The 16893-nt window shown below is 34.7% G+C and overlaps 1 protein-coding gene and 1 long non-coding RNA gene across 5 annotated transcripts in view; one reads left to right on the plus strand and one right to left on the minus strand.

Annotated features, from left to right (window-relative positions):
* The window catches only part of LOC120605010 (uncharacterized), a 91812-nt gene that overhangs the window by 26828 nt on the left and 48091 nt on the right, over positions 1–16893 (plus strand). The gene's annotated exons all lie outside the window — the stretch shown is intronic.
* Positions 1–16893, minus strand: part of CUNH12orf56 (chromosome unknown C12orf56 homolog) — a 70148-nt gene that overhangs the window by 7141 nt on the left and 46114 nt on the right. For 2 of the 4 annotated variants that reach the window (XR_005653483.1, XM_039865898.1), the window contains exons 6-12: positions 11102–11246; positions 8845–8951; positions 8131–8220; positions 3969–4092; positions 1844–1918; positions 1452–1526; positions 394–572 (exon numbers count right to left, since the gene is read on the minus strand). Coding sequence is in view for 3 of the 4 variants with exons in the window: in XM_039865898.1 (XP_039721832.1) it covers positions 394–572; positions 1452–1526; positions 1844–1918; positions 3969–4092; positions 8131–8220; positions 8845–8951; positions 11102–11246 (795 nt within the window). In the remaining variant the exon portion in view is untranslated. The remainder of the gene's footprint in view (positions 1–393; positions 573–1451; positions 1527–1843; positions 1919–3968; positions 4093–8130; positions 8221–8844; positions 8952–11101; positions 11247–16893) is intronic. The other 2 variants (XM_039865899.1, XM_039865900.1) reach the window with 2 other exon arrangements.

The raw sequence follows: 16893 nt of genomic DNA on the forward strand, positions 1-16893 counted from the left end.
GTTTCTCTTTTATCAATTTTTTCCCCCAATGATTCAGTTGAATTCACATCCCGTAATTTTTCATCCCCTTCAGTAGAGTTTGTTACATAGCATTAAAATCATTACAACGTTTTTGATATGTTGGCTGCAACAGACATTGAGTGAAAAATAGTTCTTCAAAGAGAGTTTGACGTTTTGCTAGTCTTTTTTGGCCTGGGAATATATTTCAAATGGCAACAGTTCTTAGAGCTCCCCAAAATCCTACCTTACTGCAGATCAAAGTAAAATACTATTAAAAATAAAAATAGAATTTCCCATTGTCACTTCATCTTCTAAATATAAGGCCATGCTTCAATTTCGCATGAAAATCAGAAATGAGTGGCTTTTACTGCAGATTAGATTGAGACTTCTTACCTGAATTCTTCTCTGTAGTCATTCCTAATATACTCAGCTAAAGTCTTGCTGTACAGCAGGCAGCTCTTGAGGATGAAAAACTGCTGGTACAACAGAACTGCTTGGCCAGGACTTAGCAGCTGAAATGAAGCTGAAAGCCCCTTCACCACTTGTTTCACAATACTGGCCACAAAAGTAATCTAGACAAGGAAAACGCAGTTAGTTTCATGTAGGCCGCATGCCACCCATAAGAGCACCTATTTCAACTGGAGCCTCAACGAGAAATCTAGGCTGAAGACCTCACCACCCTCACACCAAATAATAACACAAATAATGTAAACTGCAAAAGTGACCAGTCCTGTGAAGGAAGGGAAGAAGAAACCATGCTACGACTGTGTGTGCCTATAATGAGAAAATCTAATCTAGTCAGAGGTCAGAGAATCATCCCCTACCCTAACCCCAGGAAGGGGCACTGAGGCCTGAAGGATGAGTAGGAGTAAACTAGGTGGGAAAGGAAAGGAAAGGAAAAGCATTTCAGACAGACAGGTGGTAAAGATTCTGTGATGGAGGTGGGGCTGTTGGGGTGGGCAATGAGTAAGAGACCCACATAGTATTAGGAGAGATTTAAAGCAAGAGATGACATAATTGGATTTTTATTTTGAACAAACTCCTCTGACTATAGTCTGATGGGAAGATAGGAACAGACCATGTAGACGTGACTGTAGTGTCAAGGAAAGAGATGGTAATACTATGGACTACGATGGAGGCTGCCAGGACAGAGTGCCCAGATGATCCCAAGTGTTATATTCATGCTTGCCAACTCATATTACTGTTTAAGTGTTCATTTTTTCACTTAGTTATATAGCTGATATTTTAATATTCTGTTTTCTTCATGTATCTTAGAGTTTTTCATGAAATAAAGATCCCATTTAAGATGTTATTTCACTGCCTTTAGGCCCCAAGTATTATCAGATTTACACTTCTGTTTTATAAAAAATTTGTGTTTTATTAATTAAGCACAAGAGCATCTGTTTAATTAGCCTTGAGTGCTGGTTTCGTTTTTACTTCTAGGCACTTACTATGGGGGGACGACTTTGTAGAAAGGACATCATCCAGCTAATAGCAAACTTTCTTGATCCCAATCCAAGATTTCCCTAAAAGACTCAAGGAAATAAACAAGTTATTTCATGAAGTTCAAGTTGTACCTAAAAGGGCATTTATTCTCAAATCCATTTTATTCTTAATCAAATCTTTAAAATCAGTAGTTAGGAAAATAAGCGAGATGAGCACTTAAGAGCAAAAGTAGTGTTGTATGAGTAAACTAGTTTTGGAGACCATCTCTAATACAAACATTTAAAAAAATTTATTAATCATATATATTATTAATCATAATATGTAATATAAGTATATGATAGTTGTATGATATATATAATAACCACACAATGTGTATAATAAAAAATATATATTGTACCTGCTGAAAGACAAGAAGTATCTCATATAAAAGTGCTGTAGCTCTATCTGTATATTCCAGGATAAGCTTCTGTAACTGGAATTTTAAATAATAATCAATACAATATCATTGGCAGAGCCAGAAAATGGCAATTTCTCCTGGTTCCCTTTAGATACTTACAAAAGCATTTTTATTAACAGAAAATATAATTAGTGTGGCCAATTTTCCTATTTCATTTGGTTTAAGTCATTCTCAAAAGAAAGGCTCTCATAAAAAGACTACACATTTAATAATGGCTGAGAAAATCGGTTAGGGAAAGAAGATACAATGGCCCACAGAATACTAACACACAAAAAATGCACACTTGATTTACAAAATCATTCAGATCAATAACTACTTTCTTTCAAAATGCTTCCCAGAATTAAGATGGGGAGATTCTCTGAGAAATTTGGGCTTATGTGCAACTTGAAGTACAACTCCTTCTGTAGTGTGAGTAAATATAGGGCTTAGAGACTTTTTTTTTTTTTGCTCTCAAGAACTCTAACCAGTTGGTGAGGCTGTCTTCTAGCCCATAGGCCACTTGGTGCATGAGAACTGTGTCTGTGGGCATGCTTCAGGCCCTGACACTATTCTTTGCCAGGAGAAGCTCTAATTTGAAATCTCCCACTCTATTAGATCTTGGAACAAAAGTTTATATGATCTGCTCATGGCTATACTAGTAGCCCAGGTAAAAAAGGTCAGCAAGCTTAAAAATAGGAAACTCAGACCTTTCTATTCTGCCCACTAGATATTTTTTTTTCCCATTAGATATTTTCATATAGAAATACCTTAGGCAAATCAAATCAACTAACCCAAAACCATTATTTCCCCCTTTTGAACCTATTCTTCTTGTTTTAATTCTTATCTGGCACCCAAACCAGAATCTAAAAGTCATCTAATCTTCACACTTTATTTCCATATCAACCTATCAACTCAGTTCCCTAAAAATTTCTGGAATTTGTCCTCCTGCCAACTACCATCCTTTTTCTTCATTTATTTATTCAACAAATATGTATCAGACCAAGTACTAGGTGTTGGGGATACAATGGAGAGCAAGAGAGATATGGTCCCCGCCCTCATGGAATTCACAGTCTAGTGGGGAACAGACACCACTGTAATAATCAAATAAATAAATGCATAGTGGCAAACTGAGGTAAAGGCTATGAAAGAAAAGTACAGGAAGTTAGAAGAGCTCTAAAATGAAAGCCTAGTCTCATTTGAGGGTCAAAGAAGGCTTTCTTCTGGTCCATATCTTAATAGCTATGCCTGTCTGAGTCTTACTTCCATCCCACTCTTTAATCCCTAATCCACTCACTCTACTGTAGAGAGTGGTATTATAGATGCTCCATATAGAGTCTGTAATAATATATCCATATTCTAGTTAATTAACATCTGTTGCTCCAACCAGACTATAAACTAATGAGGACAGAGATTGTGTCTATTTTGCTTCTTGATTGGACCCTACTACCTAGCGCACTGTTTAGCTCATAATTGATTCTCAATAAATATTTATTGAGTGAATAAGTGAATTTAAGAGTTTTCTAACACATAACTCTGATTGTATGTATAAGAACTATCAAATCATGCTCCATCCTTTAAAAAAAAATTCTGCGTTGGCCTGCTCAAAATAAACTAATAATAAGTTGATTTATTAGTGTTTTGTACGTAGTTTGGTATGTCAAATGTTTTAGTAAACTTAGAAGAACAAGTAACTCTTGCCGAGTTTGCACTACTTAGATTGGTAAGAAAATGGTAAACTAAGGCAAGAGTTAACCCTAAAATCTCTTAGGCAGTGAGACCCCTACTGTGGAATTATATATACATACATGTTCTATAGAGAGACAAACAAATTTATCTAATATATACAGAATACTAATTATCTTCCATAATAGACAATCTACATATGTATACTAAGAAAATAATTTATGTAAAATGGATATATTAATGTTGACAGAATAGCTTTCTAAGTTTTAAAGCTAATGACAAAATATTTATTCTTTGATTTAATTATATTTCTATATTCTAAAATGTTGTGGTCCACATTAGAAGACAAGCAGCCAGAGACCCTATATATTGTATCTAATCTATCCCCAAATTCTCATCTCACCTCAGCATCAAAAGACATCTCAACTAAAGTTGAATCAGCCACCAACTGGATATCAAACACAGGACAAGATTTTGGAATCTGAGGCTTGCTAATTAAAATTACCAAGAGATTAAATAGTGTTCCCCTGAAAAATAAATAAAAGGAAATTAATCAGTAAAGTCTGAAAAGAGAAAGAGCAAAGCTAAGTTTGAATATAATTATACTTAAAAGTACAAAGCATTGCAGACCATTCTTGACTGAACTTTTGGATCTTTGGACATGCAGACAAAAGTCTAGTGATAAGACATTTAAATGAAAATATAATTTCTTGATCTTTTGGCTGAGAAAAAGTGTACAGTTCTAGAAGTTCACATAGCTTATGAAGTTTAGAAAACCTAGATTTAAAGAAAATTTGGGTGATTTCAATTATAATAATATTTTCCAAAGGGCTTTTTATGAATAACTAATTCCAAGCAATATTATAGTCAAAATAGATTCTGTTTTCAAAGGAGGAATAAGAAATACTTATTTAACCAAGTTCACTGGATATCTTTACTATAGGACTTCTCAGAAGCTGAATATGCTAATGTGCACTGTATACCTCCAGGACAAAGAAAGAGTATGAAGCATTTCTTAAAATGCTTATCCAATCACAAGTTTTTTGACTTTACAACCCCTTTTTTTTTTTTAACAAAGCATTTCAGAGGTTTACTATTCTACTGAAAGCCACTAGCTATTAAGTAATAAAACTAGTATTAAACTTCAGGTCTTTTGCTTTCAAATGCAGTGTACTGTCCACTAATGTACACTAGTAACTCACTTAAATGTTACAACAGGTTTGAATAATATACTGTATTATTTGAAAATAAAAAAGGAAAAAAATCATAATTCAAACTGAGCATCCTGAGGAGCTGGGAGAGTATACACCATCTTCATATGTGTAGTACAACCTATGTATAGCTGAAAAGGAGCTAAAGGCAAACCACTAGAAATATAGGTGCCTTACTGAAGACAGTATCAGAGTAGCATTCACAGGTAGCAGTAGTAAAAGAATTTACAGATAGGACTGTATTACTCTATAACCGTAAACATTACTTTCATAATGGAATAAAGGAGACTATAAGCAATCCTTGTTTAGTAACATTTGAGGCTTCCTATCTTTTCACAGTCATTTAAATCATTACCATGATTAGTTCATGATTAACCAACATTCTAATAAAAATACAATTCCCCTTCTTTATCCAACTCAAAAAGCAAATCTACTTCTCATATCTGCAAAAGAAGAATCATGTCAGTTAGCACACCTCTCAAAAAAATAAAAGATATGCCCTATAGGATATTTGCTAATGTTTTATTCAGGCTATTTTAAAATGGCCAGTCTTTTAGAAGACCCTTCCAAAATCAACAAAACAGTTCCATTTAGAAACTTTTCCCAATATTAAGTTTGAATTGACATTCCATTCACTGTTATATTTAATTATAGTGCTTTATTTTCAGCAACTACTTTTCGAAGTATATATCTAAGCATAAGGGAAGGAACTCTCAAATTCTGGGTCACTTGCTGTGATAATATATGAATTCAATCATAATAATACTGAAATATGAAAGGATTATGGCACATTTCAAGAAGAATACAATGAAGTGGGTTAAACTAATCTCTACTTATGAAGAAAATAAAGAGGACAATACAGAAATAAATAAATGCTTTTTATTTGCTCAAATAGAATTTAATTTGTAATCTACCCCTTCTGCCAACTCAATTTAAAGTCCACAAGGCCTATAATAGAAAAAATTTTAATCTAAATAGTAGTTTCATTCTGAAAATAAAGATTTGACATCACACCCTTAAAAAAATGGTGCCAACAGTTTGATACTTTCATTGTTTAAATGGTTATTATTTTCAATGTATTATATTTTAAAATACAGACTTTGAAAGGCAAATTCATAGTCATAAATCAATCTATGTTGTCATGATAGGTAGAATTCTAATGTGGCTTTCAAGATTTCTGCCCCCTGGTATATATACCCTATATAATCCCTTCCCCTTAAATTTGGGCAGGACTTGTAAATATGTTAGGGTATCAGTCTTAGGGTTATGTTATATTAGATGAGAAAGATGAAGGGATTTTGCATATTTAATTAAAGTTCCCAATTAGTTGACTTTTGAGTTAATCAAAGGGAAATTATCCTGGGTGTGACTGATCTAATCAGGTGAGCCCTTTAAAAGACAACTTAGGAACAAATGAACAGGACAAATAGAGACTCATGGACATGGACAATAGACTAGTGGTTACCAGATAGTAGTGGGGAGGAGTAGGGGGAAGGTAGACAGGGTAAAGGGGGTCAAATATGCAGTGACAGAAAGAAATCTAATTATGGGAGGTGAACATACAATGTAAAAGTGTACTGTTAAAGTGTACAGCTGAAACTTACTGGATTTCATTAACCAATGTCACCATAAAATAAATTAATTAAAAACTAATAATAAAAAAAAATTAAAGAGAGCTTAGGCCTTCTCTGAGCTCAGAGATATTCTCTTGCCAAGAAGAAAGTCATCATGAGTTTAAAGGTGGAAAGAAATTTATTCTGCCAACAATCACCCAAATGACCTTGGAAGAGGACCCCAAGCCTCAGATGATAGAAATAATCTTAAATCTCTATCTTGGAGATTGGAGAAATGGCAGCACTACCAACTGCATAAAGAAGTATGCAGAGAAACACACTATATTTTCCTTGTTTACAAAAACCAGAGGTCAAAAAACTATGGCCTCCAGGCCAAATAGCCTATAGTCTATTTTTGTAAATAAGCTTTATTGGAACACAGCTGTGTCCCTTCATTTATGTATTGTCTATGGCTACTTTTGTGCTGCAATGACAGACTTGTGTAGTTGCAACAGAAACTATATGGCCTGAAATATTTACTCTATGACCCTTTACAAAAATGTTTAACCACTCCTGCTATAAAGCATTGTATGACCATAGTCCCTGGCACATAGTAAGTTGCTTAAGAAATGTTAATGAATATTATCATTAAAATTTATTTGTAAAGGTCTATAATCAATAGCCTGGACAAATATTACTAATAGTTCTTATTCTTCCCCTAGTTCAAATATTTTAGAGCCCATGGCCTTCATCTTTCTTCTACCTTCTAATATAGGAAACTTAGATAAACAGTTGATGAGGATAGAAAAAAAAAATAAGATTTCAGCCAGAACGTTGCCCAAGGATGTAATTCATAGTCTATAATAATCATATAAAAAGGTCAAGCCGATAACATGCAAACAACATACCTCTGTGGCAAAGAATGTTATTGTCCCCCTATTATATATGCATGCATTCTTCCTTTTAATTACAGATGTCCCCATCACCACCCAAAGTTTAGTTTGGTACATAACCATGCAACTACAGACACATTTTCTAGCCTCTCTTGCAGCTAGTTATGGCCACATACCTAAAGTTCTCATTGATAGAACATGAGCAAAAGTTCTATATACCTTGCTTAAAAAGGAAATTTTCTTGCCCTCTACTTCTCTTACTGCTTCCCACAGGGTGTAATGAAATCAGACCAGCTTTAACCATGAGAACCAAGATAGTATAATAGAAGAAGGCAGAGCAACAAAAGGGAAGGGACCTAGGTCTCTGGCTGATCTTGTGGAGGAAAGGTTGACTGCCTTCTCTGGACTGTGAGAAAGATGTAAATCTCTGTCTTCTTTGGGGCATGTATTTTAGAGTATTTTTATTACAGTAACTTAGCCTATAGGTTAATAAACCTTCTAACTTCATTCACTCCAAGGTCACTTATTTATATATTAAATGAAGCTACCGTAACTTCTGCCTTTGCAAAGTAATTTTTCAGTTGTGTGGATATAAGGGTACTTTGGAAAATTCTAATAGGGACCCCCGGCTTTTAACGTACAATGGGTCATTTCTCAAGTTTACTAGACAATGATAAAAGATAAAATTATGCTACAAAAATCTTTGTGCCCTTAATAATCCAGAGAGACAGAACTCAGTTATGTACCAATTAATCTGTTTATCACAGAAGGAATTGGAGGGAAAATGAGTTTAATGTACTTAGAAGGCAATTGAACAGAGAAGTTAGAGAGCTATGAGTTTTGGAAGATAATCAACATAATTAATGGGTGGCAACTACAAAATCCCAGTATTTTCTAAGAGAACTTACTTCTTAGCTGCCAATGTGTTCAGACGTGATGATTCAGTTTCTGTTTCTCTGAACATCAGTCCTAGAGTCTGTATGATTTCAATGCACACCCTAGAAAACAGAGAAAAAAGCATGGAAATGGCATGATTTCAATACAAGTTCAGAATTCCACAAAGTCAGTAATTCTTGATAGAACTACACTCAGGTATCCATGTAAAAAAAAAAAGTACAGGAGGGAAATTCTGTATATCAAATTGCCAACATTGATTGAGTGCCAACTCTGTGATTGCTACATAGTGAGTATTCAAAAATATTCGTTGAACGAATGAATTAATAGCTGGATATCAGGATTAAAAGTCATTTTCATATTTTTCGTACTTATATTTTTCCAAGGTTTTTATGATAATCATGCCCTACTTTATTTTTAATAATTTTAACTTTTTCAAATAGGTAATATTTGGCACAAATTTCAAAATTAAAAAAGGAAATACAATAAAAATGCCTTTCCTCAGATACCCATTTTTTTCCCCTTTAGAACAGCTAATATTACTAGTTTCCTGTGTAGTTTTTTTAAAAAAAAATTAGAAAACGAATGCTATTTTAAAAAAATCCATGTGAAGCAAAATTTGCAACATCATTAATCATTAAAACAGTATTTATTTCATCTAGTGCCTTCCATTTATCTTTAATACCCCAGGGGGGCAAAATGTCTACGATTATCCAGTTAGTACTTACACCAGCTCATCAGCTCTTTGGCTTTTATTTTGAAGTGCATTTTTATCCCTAGACTCTGGCAAGTACTCATGAAGTTTGTTCACTAGGAAATAGAAAAGGTCACTGGTCTGTGAAAGCAAGCAGGAAAGAAGACGAAATTAAGGTATCTGTTGGTGAAACTTTATGCTTACATAATAAAAATAAGAAGAAATGATTTGTTCTTTGACCAGGAAGTGATTTACAATATCTCTCATTATTACTAGCATAACCCAAAGTGAAAACATACTTTTTCTTGCAATCAGGAGACAATGGTCCTGGTGAACAGAGCAAGAGCTAAAGTCTAGAGGGTGATGCTGGTAATGCCTTCTAGATTCAACCGGACTGTTAATATTTAAGATCATCCAGAAGTAGGTGTATAATCTCAGGCAAGTCATTTGGTCACCTTGGAATAACATATTAAATGGGGGCTACTATAATTCCTGTCTTGCCAAAGTAACTTGGCCTTTGTGAAGATACAATGAAATCATAATTAGATAAGCTCTCGTTTTAATATGTTTACTATTATGAAAACATGTAGAGCACTACTATAGCCTTTAAAGATAGTGCAGAATGATAGTAATACTTCTGAGTATTAACATTTCTGTAATGATGTTAATACAATGGAAATGTAGATTGCCATTTTTGCCAAAATAAACACTGACTTAAGAGTGGGGGAACCAATTTTTTGCGTTCCTATCCAGTTTCATGAGATAAATCAAGCATGAAAATAAGCACTGGCCCATAAAATCAGGCTAGTTGGTACTAATGAGAAATATGTAATTGCTTCTCTTTTCTTTTCCTCTTTTGTTCATTTTCCCCCCAGGACTTCTTTTTTTATTAGTGGCAACTTAGATTCTTTGTTTTGACAGGGATATATGTGCCCTTATTTAGGTGATATGGCATGAGAAGAGGCTGAGGATGGCAGGTAAAGAGAAGGAAAAGAGGAAAAGGAGTAGGATGTACACCAGGCCCTCTCAGAAGTGCTTGTGCTTACACGAATAAATTAGCATAGTGTGGTGGTTTTACACACTGACTCTGGTTATTGAGTTCAAAAACAGCTCTGACACTGGTTAGCTAGCTGTATGACATTTGGCAAATTATACACTCTGTAACTCAGTTTCTTCATCTCTACAATGGGCTTAATAAGATAGTATTTGTAAAGCTTAAATAGTGCTTACTTAAGCACATTATAAGTGCTAATAAATATCAGTTATTATCATTATTATGATCTCCCACCTGATCACTGGTTCAGGAATTTTAACTCATAAAATATCTTCTACCTACCTGAAACAACATGAAAGAGTCTCAAAAATGTTAATGCAAAAGAAGCCATACATTGGAATACACAGTATAAAATTCCATGTAAGTGGAATCCTAGGACAGGCAAAACTAATCTATAGTGACAGAAAGCACAGCAGTTGCCAGGCATGGGCGGAAACTGACTGCTACAGAGCACAAGGTAACCTTTTGAGGTGATAGAAATGTGCTAAATCTTGGGTGGGGTGATCAACTGAGACAGTTGGTCATCTTGCATGTGAAGCACTTATAATCTAGGAAATGGCCCGGGCTGTCTTGTATGGTTAGGGAGACAGCACTTCACAACTGCTCAATAAAATGGTGGCAATTATGTATGACACCACTGGCCAGAATTAGCCTCATTAACACCAGCATCAGTACTAACCTGGGCTTCTCAATACCTTCACATGAAACCGAAAATCAAACTACAGAAGTCTTATAGGGTAAGTCTATAACTTGCTGAGTGAGAGCTAGGTTGTTTTGACTCCCCAGGAATCATCATTTTAGAAATAACAGTGCTACACAGAAAAGTAATTTTTTTAAAGTATATTTTTATTGTAGGGGAACCTGCATGTAAAACTTCAAATCTCCTTTCTCATCTGTCTGTACTTAACACATCTTGCATACTAGAATCTTCCCTTCTTAATTACCTCTTTTCTTTGACTCTGCAAACCCAACCCATGTAAACTACTGTCTTTTTGCTACCACTTTCCTCTCTTCCCACCGACCCCACCACGCCAACACACACAGATACACTATCGATTACATCACATTTCAAGTGTTAAGACATGATTGTGTTAAATTTAATCAACATTGTAAGATAGAGCATCAAAATATAAGATGACATTTATTTATACAGCATTTTACTTTATGCTTGAATATGCTGCATTCAGTAAACAGGTAAAACAAGTTTTAAAGATTAAATATAAGACAAAACACCTACTTTCCAGAAAAGCCTTTTCAGAATGAAGTTGTTCTGGGCTGCTACTTTAAGTTCCGTAATTAAACAAAGTATCTTCCTTAAAGTATTGTCTTTAAGAAAAAGCTCAGATTTAAGTTGACTGAAGTGCTTAATTTTCTCCTCAGATCTACAGAAACGGAAGAAAACTTTCCATGTAAAAAATAAGAAACAGCAGTTGAGGAATATCAACAATTAATTGACAGGTTTATAAAACTTTTTACCAGTGGAATTTTAACATAGTTTTGTACTAGCTTATTACTTATCAGTAATGAAACTCGTTTCCCCCAAATTAAACTATTTATTACTCTCCAAACATACTTTTTGCTCACACTTATTTACTCAAGCTATACCTATATGAGGTGTACTCTCACTGTCCCTAGTAAACTTCTGTCCCTCTTTCATAGTCTAACTCAGAGTGTGTTCACATGCCATTTACCATAATCCATGAACCATATGTAATATTATTTGCTTAATATTTTTTCTTTAAATCTACTCACTATTTTTTTTTTTTTTTTTTTTTTTTTTTGCTAAGAGACGCTTATTTCAAAAGAAAACTTTGTATCACGACTTTACAGGGAAAACCAGTGAGTGACTGTAAAAATAGCATGAAAGCAACACAAATTCTGAGCAGATGCTCCATATTTAAAGCCTGAGGCCTGCTGTCCTTAACAGAAAAGCAGATGAGCATGTGCTAGAGAGCTGCCACTACTGGCACCAAGCCAAGAGCTTCTCTCTAATGGGATCACACTAGTTGGAAAAAGGAATCACTTTTCACCATGGAATTCCAAGTTCTTTCATGCCATGTCAGAGTCCACATGAAATCATCTCCCATCACTGACCCACATGTGTTCCACGCTTCAGGAAAAGCTGGCTTAGCTGAAATGAGTAACACCTTCTCTTTAGAGCTTTCCCCAATTCCACCAACAAAGGGAGACCCTCTCTCATAGCACTTTTTTCCACTTCTCATATCACACTAATCCTGTATTACGCCATTGGAGTTATTTCTGTACTTATACTAGACTCTTGGCTGATTTTCAGCAACTTGAAGAAACATTATTGGGTTAAATATTGTTTCCATCTCCACTGTGCTAGTAATAGCATCCTGCACTTAATTGAACACCGTCTCTGTGGCAGGTTCTGGCGTGGGTACCTTTCGTGTACTAGCTCATTCAGTCCCAGTACGGGAACTGAGCTGGGAATTACTATTGCATTTATAGGATGTAAGAGAGGCTAAGTAACCTGGCCAAGCTCACACAACCAGTGATTCAGAAAAGCAGGGTGCAAAGTAATGGTAGGAGAGATGTTTCATGTTCTGTGTAGGTTGATGGAAACTTCTTAGAATTTCTGACTTGAAATAAAAATATTTTTACCACCTACTCCACACACCTTGATGCCAGCCACTTATCCAGTACTACTACGTGGAATCTTGGTTCTTGCCCACTATCTCCCCTTGTACTTAAAAAAATCTAAGATGTTATCCCTTATCCAATCAATGAGCCTCTTTTATTAAAACAAAAATTAAGACTTCCTTTTAAAGGTCTTTTTTCTAATGGAGATATGAGAAGAAAAATAATCATTAAAAATTCAGTGAGAGCAATCATAAAGGCAGAACATGATTATGGGCATGGGGGGTGGGGCAGGATCAGACCGGCTAATGGGAATTCTAGATCTGCCCCTGTTCAGGTGGGTGATAATAACCATGGGCAAGTTACCTAGTCTATCTCTACCTTAATTTCCTCATCTGTAAAATGGGGATGATGATAGCACCTATCCCATTTTAGTTATTACATATGCTTAGCATGCAGTAAATGTTTAATAAATGGAACCTAAATAAAGTAGGAATGAGCTTTGAGGTCCTACTTCCTATACATCCACTTCTATTTACTACCACGTTTCATTTTAAAAATAACTATAAAACCCCTTTTCTCTCTCAGACCTCCAAAAACAGCAGAAATGTAGTTTTCACAAACAAATGAGCTTAGAAAAGCAAAAGCTCAGAAAAAATACAATATCAGCAGAATTATTTTGAAATTGGTTTTCCAATTTTTCCTAGTAGGAGTCAGCAATTTGCTAGGATCCTTAGAAACTGTTTTTATCCTTTGGCACCTATGATAATAGATTGTAATACCAAACTATTTTTTTCAAAAAGGCCAAAATGAATTTCATAAGAAAAAGCATAGTAATATCTTCATACTAAAAATCAATTTATATATAAGTTGAGGTTTTATATATATCATAAATTCAAATTAGATTCAGAAGTCTATATTTCTACAAAAAAAATATGTATAGTCACAGTTTCTTTGCACATTCAGAGAATATTTGCTTTTACACAGATGACAAACTTCCTGTCACTAATTTAAATAAGAAAAAGTCTAGTGCCAGAAGATTCCATTTTTCAATTGAGGAATAAAGGGAAATTTTATATTCATGTTAACAGATATTCTATATTCATCAGCTAGAAAACATAAATTTAGCCAAATGTAGCAAGAAGGATTCTTGACCTAATGATAAGCTCTGTTTTTCCTGTACTTTTTTCATTTTTCCATACATTTAATATAAATAACTAATTATTTGTATGCCTTACAGCTGGAAAAGGGCTTTTCGTACATTATCTCAGAAGCACTGTGTATATGCTCACAACAGTCAGGTTACAAAACTCACATTTGTGAGAGTTCTAATTTGAAGACCCAAATAATATTTACTCCTTTTAAACTGAAGGTGCCTGGCAAGCAAAGACCATTTATTGATATCTTACGCATATACTGCATCTGTCAGAGTGCATTTTAAATATGTGCCTTCAAGAATTAACTTTGCAAGAAATATGCTCCTTGTGAGTCAAGATAGTGGCAGAACTCTTCTTCTTGCTTTCAGGGATAAGTTTCAAGCCACACAGATACAAAGTTAGAGCTCATTTTATTACACAATTAGCTTTAAAAATAACTTTAAATAAACACCGGAATTAAAACCGATACTTTTTAAAAGTAATATATGAAAACGTAGATGTTCTAAGCTATCCGTATTACCATCTTTTTACAAAGAAATCACAAGCATTATATTATTTAACCCCTATATACCTAAGAACATATCTCAAAACAAACATTTCCTTACAAAATCATCATTATCACACCCAACAAAATTACTAGTATTTCTTTGGTACTGTCTAATACCCAGTCTATATTCAAATGTCCTCTATTGCCTTAAAAATGTTCTTTTATATTTGATTTGTTAAAATAAAAATTTATAAAGATACTTGTTGTATTTGCTTATATTTCTTAAGCCTTTTAAAAACTTTTGCTATGAAAATTTTGAACATACTCAGAAAAGAAGAAAATTGTGTAAGAAACCCCACTACCCAATCACCTGGCTTCAATGATTTTCAATATTTTGCTAACTTTGTTTTATCTATTCCCTTACACACATACCCCTACCTTTTTTTAAATCAAAATAAAATATATACAACATAAAATTTACCATTATAATCATTTTTAGGTGTACAGTTCAGTGGCATTAAGAGCATTAACAATTGTGCAACCATCACTACTATACATTGACAGAACTTTTTCATTTCCTAAACAGATACTCTGTACCCATTAAACAATGACTCCCATTCCCCTCTCCCTCAGCCCTGATAACCTCTATTCTACTTTTTGTTTCCTATTTTGTTTGCCTATTCTAGGTGCCTCATATAAGTGGAATCATACAACATTTGTCCTTTTATGTCTGGCTTATTTCACTTACCATAATTTCTTCAAGGTTCATCCATGTTGTTACATGTGTCAGAATTGCATTCCTTTTTAAGGCTGACATACCCACACTTTAAAGTCAGATTCAGGCTTAATTGTTTTAACAAAGATACTTCATAAGTGGGGCTGTGTGTTTCATAGTGCATCAAATAATAGGGCAAAAAAATATGGTTGTCCCACTTGAGTGATGTTAAAACTAATCGATGGGTTTAGTCATTTACAAAATAATCCCTCCTTTTGAAATTCCACTTCACTTTTCTGTTAAATGGTGTCATCCATTTAGGATTGTTGCATGAATCTATTATTTCATTCGGAGTTGCAAAAACAGTAATTTTTGAATTCCATTAAACCTGCCACATTTATTAGCTAGAATTCTGTAAAATGGAATTTTCCCTTATCAACTTGGGTCATAGTTTACGCAGGAAAGGCAGGATAAATGCTTAATTCTTACCTTTCGTTTGCTGATTTGCAGAGTACAGAATTGGTGCCCTATTTACTTCATTACAGTTCAGTGTGTTTTTATTTCTGTATGGGGGTGGGAGGAGGACTTCGTATCAATGATGCATCATTATATACTTATGAATTTTTATATATTCATTGTTTCAACAATATCATGGGGTTTTTATTGTTTTTTTTTTGTTTTTTTCCTGATGCTCAAATTATCGTATCTTTGGCTATTAGGAGCCTCGTATGTGGAATCCTGTGTACTTTAGTTAGGGCCCTGTTACTCTGCATTCTGGCACAAGCTGTTTCAGATGCATTTTGTGTATTTCCTTCTCCAGACCTAGAACCTAGGAACGTTAGTTTCTTTTAGTGAGGATTGAATATGCTTCTTTTAAAATTAACTTACTCTTACCTCATTTACATGACCCCCAATATACATCACTATTGTAAACCTTTCAAAACTTGGTCATGACTTACTACTTATCATTAAAATGTTGATGCCATCAATTCACTGAGTGTTTTCTAGCACTGTTTTAAGTATGAAAATATAAAAATTAATAAGACATACTCTTTAGCTTCTAGGGGCTTACAATCTACTGGAAGAGATAGTTGTATCACAAGTAACTAATGTAAGGCTGACGGTGACAAAAATATGATAAAAATATGAAATCTGAATAAAATCTAAACTCCTTAGCCTCAAATATAAGGCCTTTTGTGACCTAGTTCTAGCCTCTGTCATATCCCATTCACTCATTCATATTCATTTCGTAAAGGCTTCTTGGCAGCCTACTCTGTACCAGTGACCAAGACACAGTCCCTGCCCTTTAGGAGAACACTGCATAATAGGGCAGCATATACTCAGACAGGCAGTCACACTACAGAACAGTAAGTGCTACAAGATGTACAAGCACAGGATATTATGGAAGAGCCCCTCTTAAATTAGTTATGAGAAATGTTTTTTTTTAAAAAAGGACAAGTAAACTAATATTTGATGAGTTGAAGTTATTCATGAAGGGAAAGAAAAGTAGATAGTAGGGTTCTAGAATAGGGGCCATCATGTCAAGGCCGAGAGAGGAAATAAACAGGGAGCTTTCTGAGGACTATGAGTTCCTCTGGGTCAGGCTTAAGGCAGGAGTGGGGAGGACACAATAGTTGAGGATGGAAAAAATGAAGACAGACATGAGGAAGATCTGTGTAAGCTGTTACAAAATTTAGAACCTTCTCCTAAGGGCAATCAATGGGGAGCCATTCAAAGGCTTTAAGGGAGGAGTTACATGATCAAATTTGTGCTTCAGAAAGAGTCCTCTGTTGTAACGGGGTATGGTATAGACAAGGGCCAAGAGTGAAAGCAGAGGCCAGCTAGAAAAATACTGTAGCAGCCCAGAACAGAGATGATCAGCCTGAGCCTGCAGCCGTAGAAAGTCATAGTTGTTATCCAGATATATTAAAGAAATAAAATAAATCGTGCAATTGGCTGAATGTTGCAGGATGGTGAAGGGGAGAAAAAAGGCGAAGGTGACATCCAGGACTCCGGCATAGGTGATCTGGGGATAATAACATCATGCCCTATGTTAGGAAACACAAGAG

This window comes from Pteropus medius, unplaced genomic scaffold, assembly GCF_902729225.1.
Source record: "Pteropus medius unplaced genomic scaffold, Ma_sr-lr_union100, whole genome shotgun sequence".
In the NCBI taxonomy this organism is placed as follows: Eukaryota; Metazoa; Chordata; class Mammalia; order Chiroptera; family Pteropodidae; genus Pteropus; species Pteropus medius.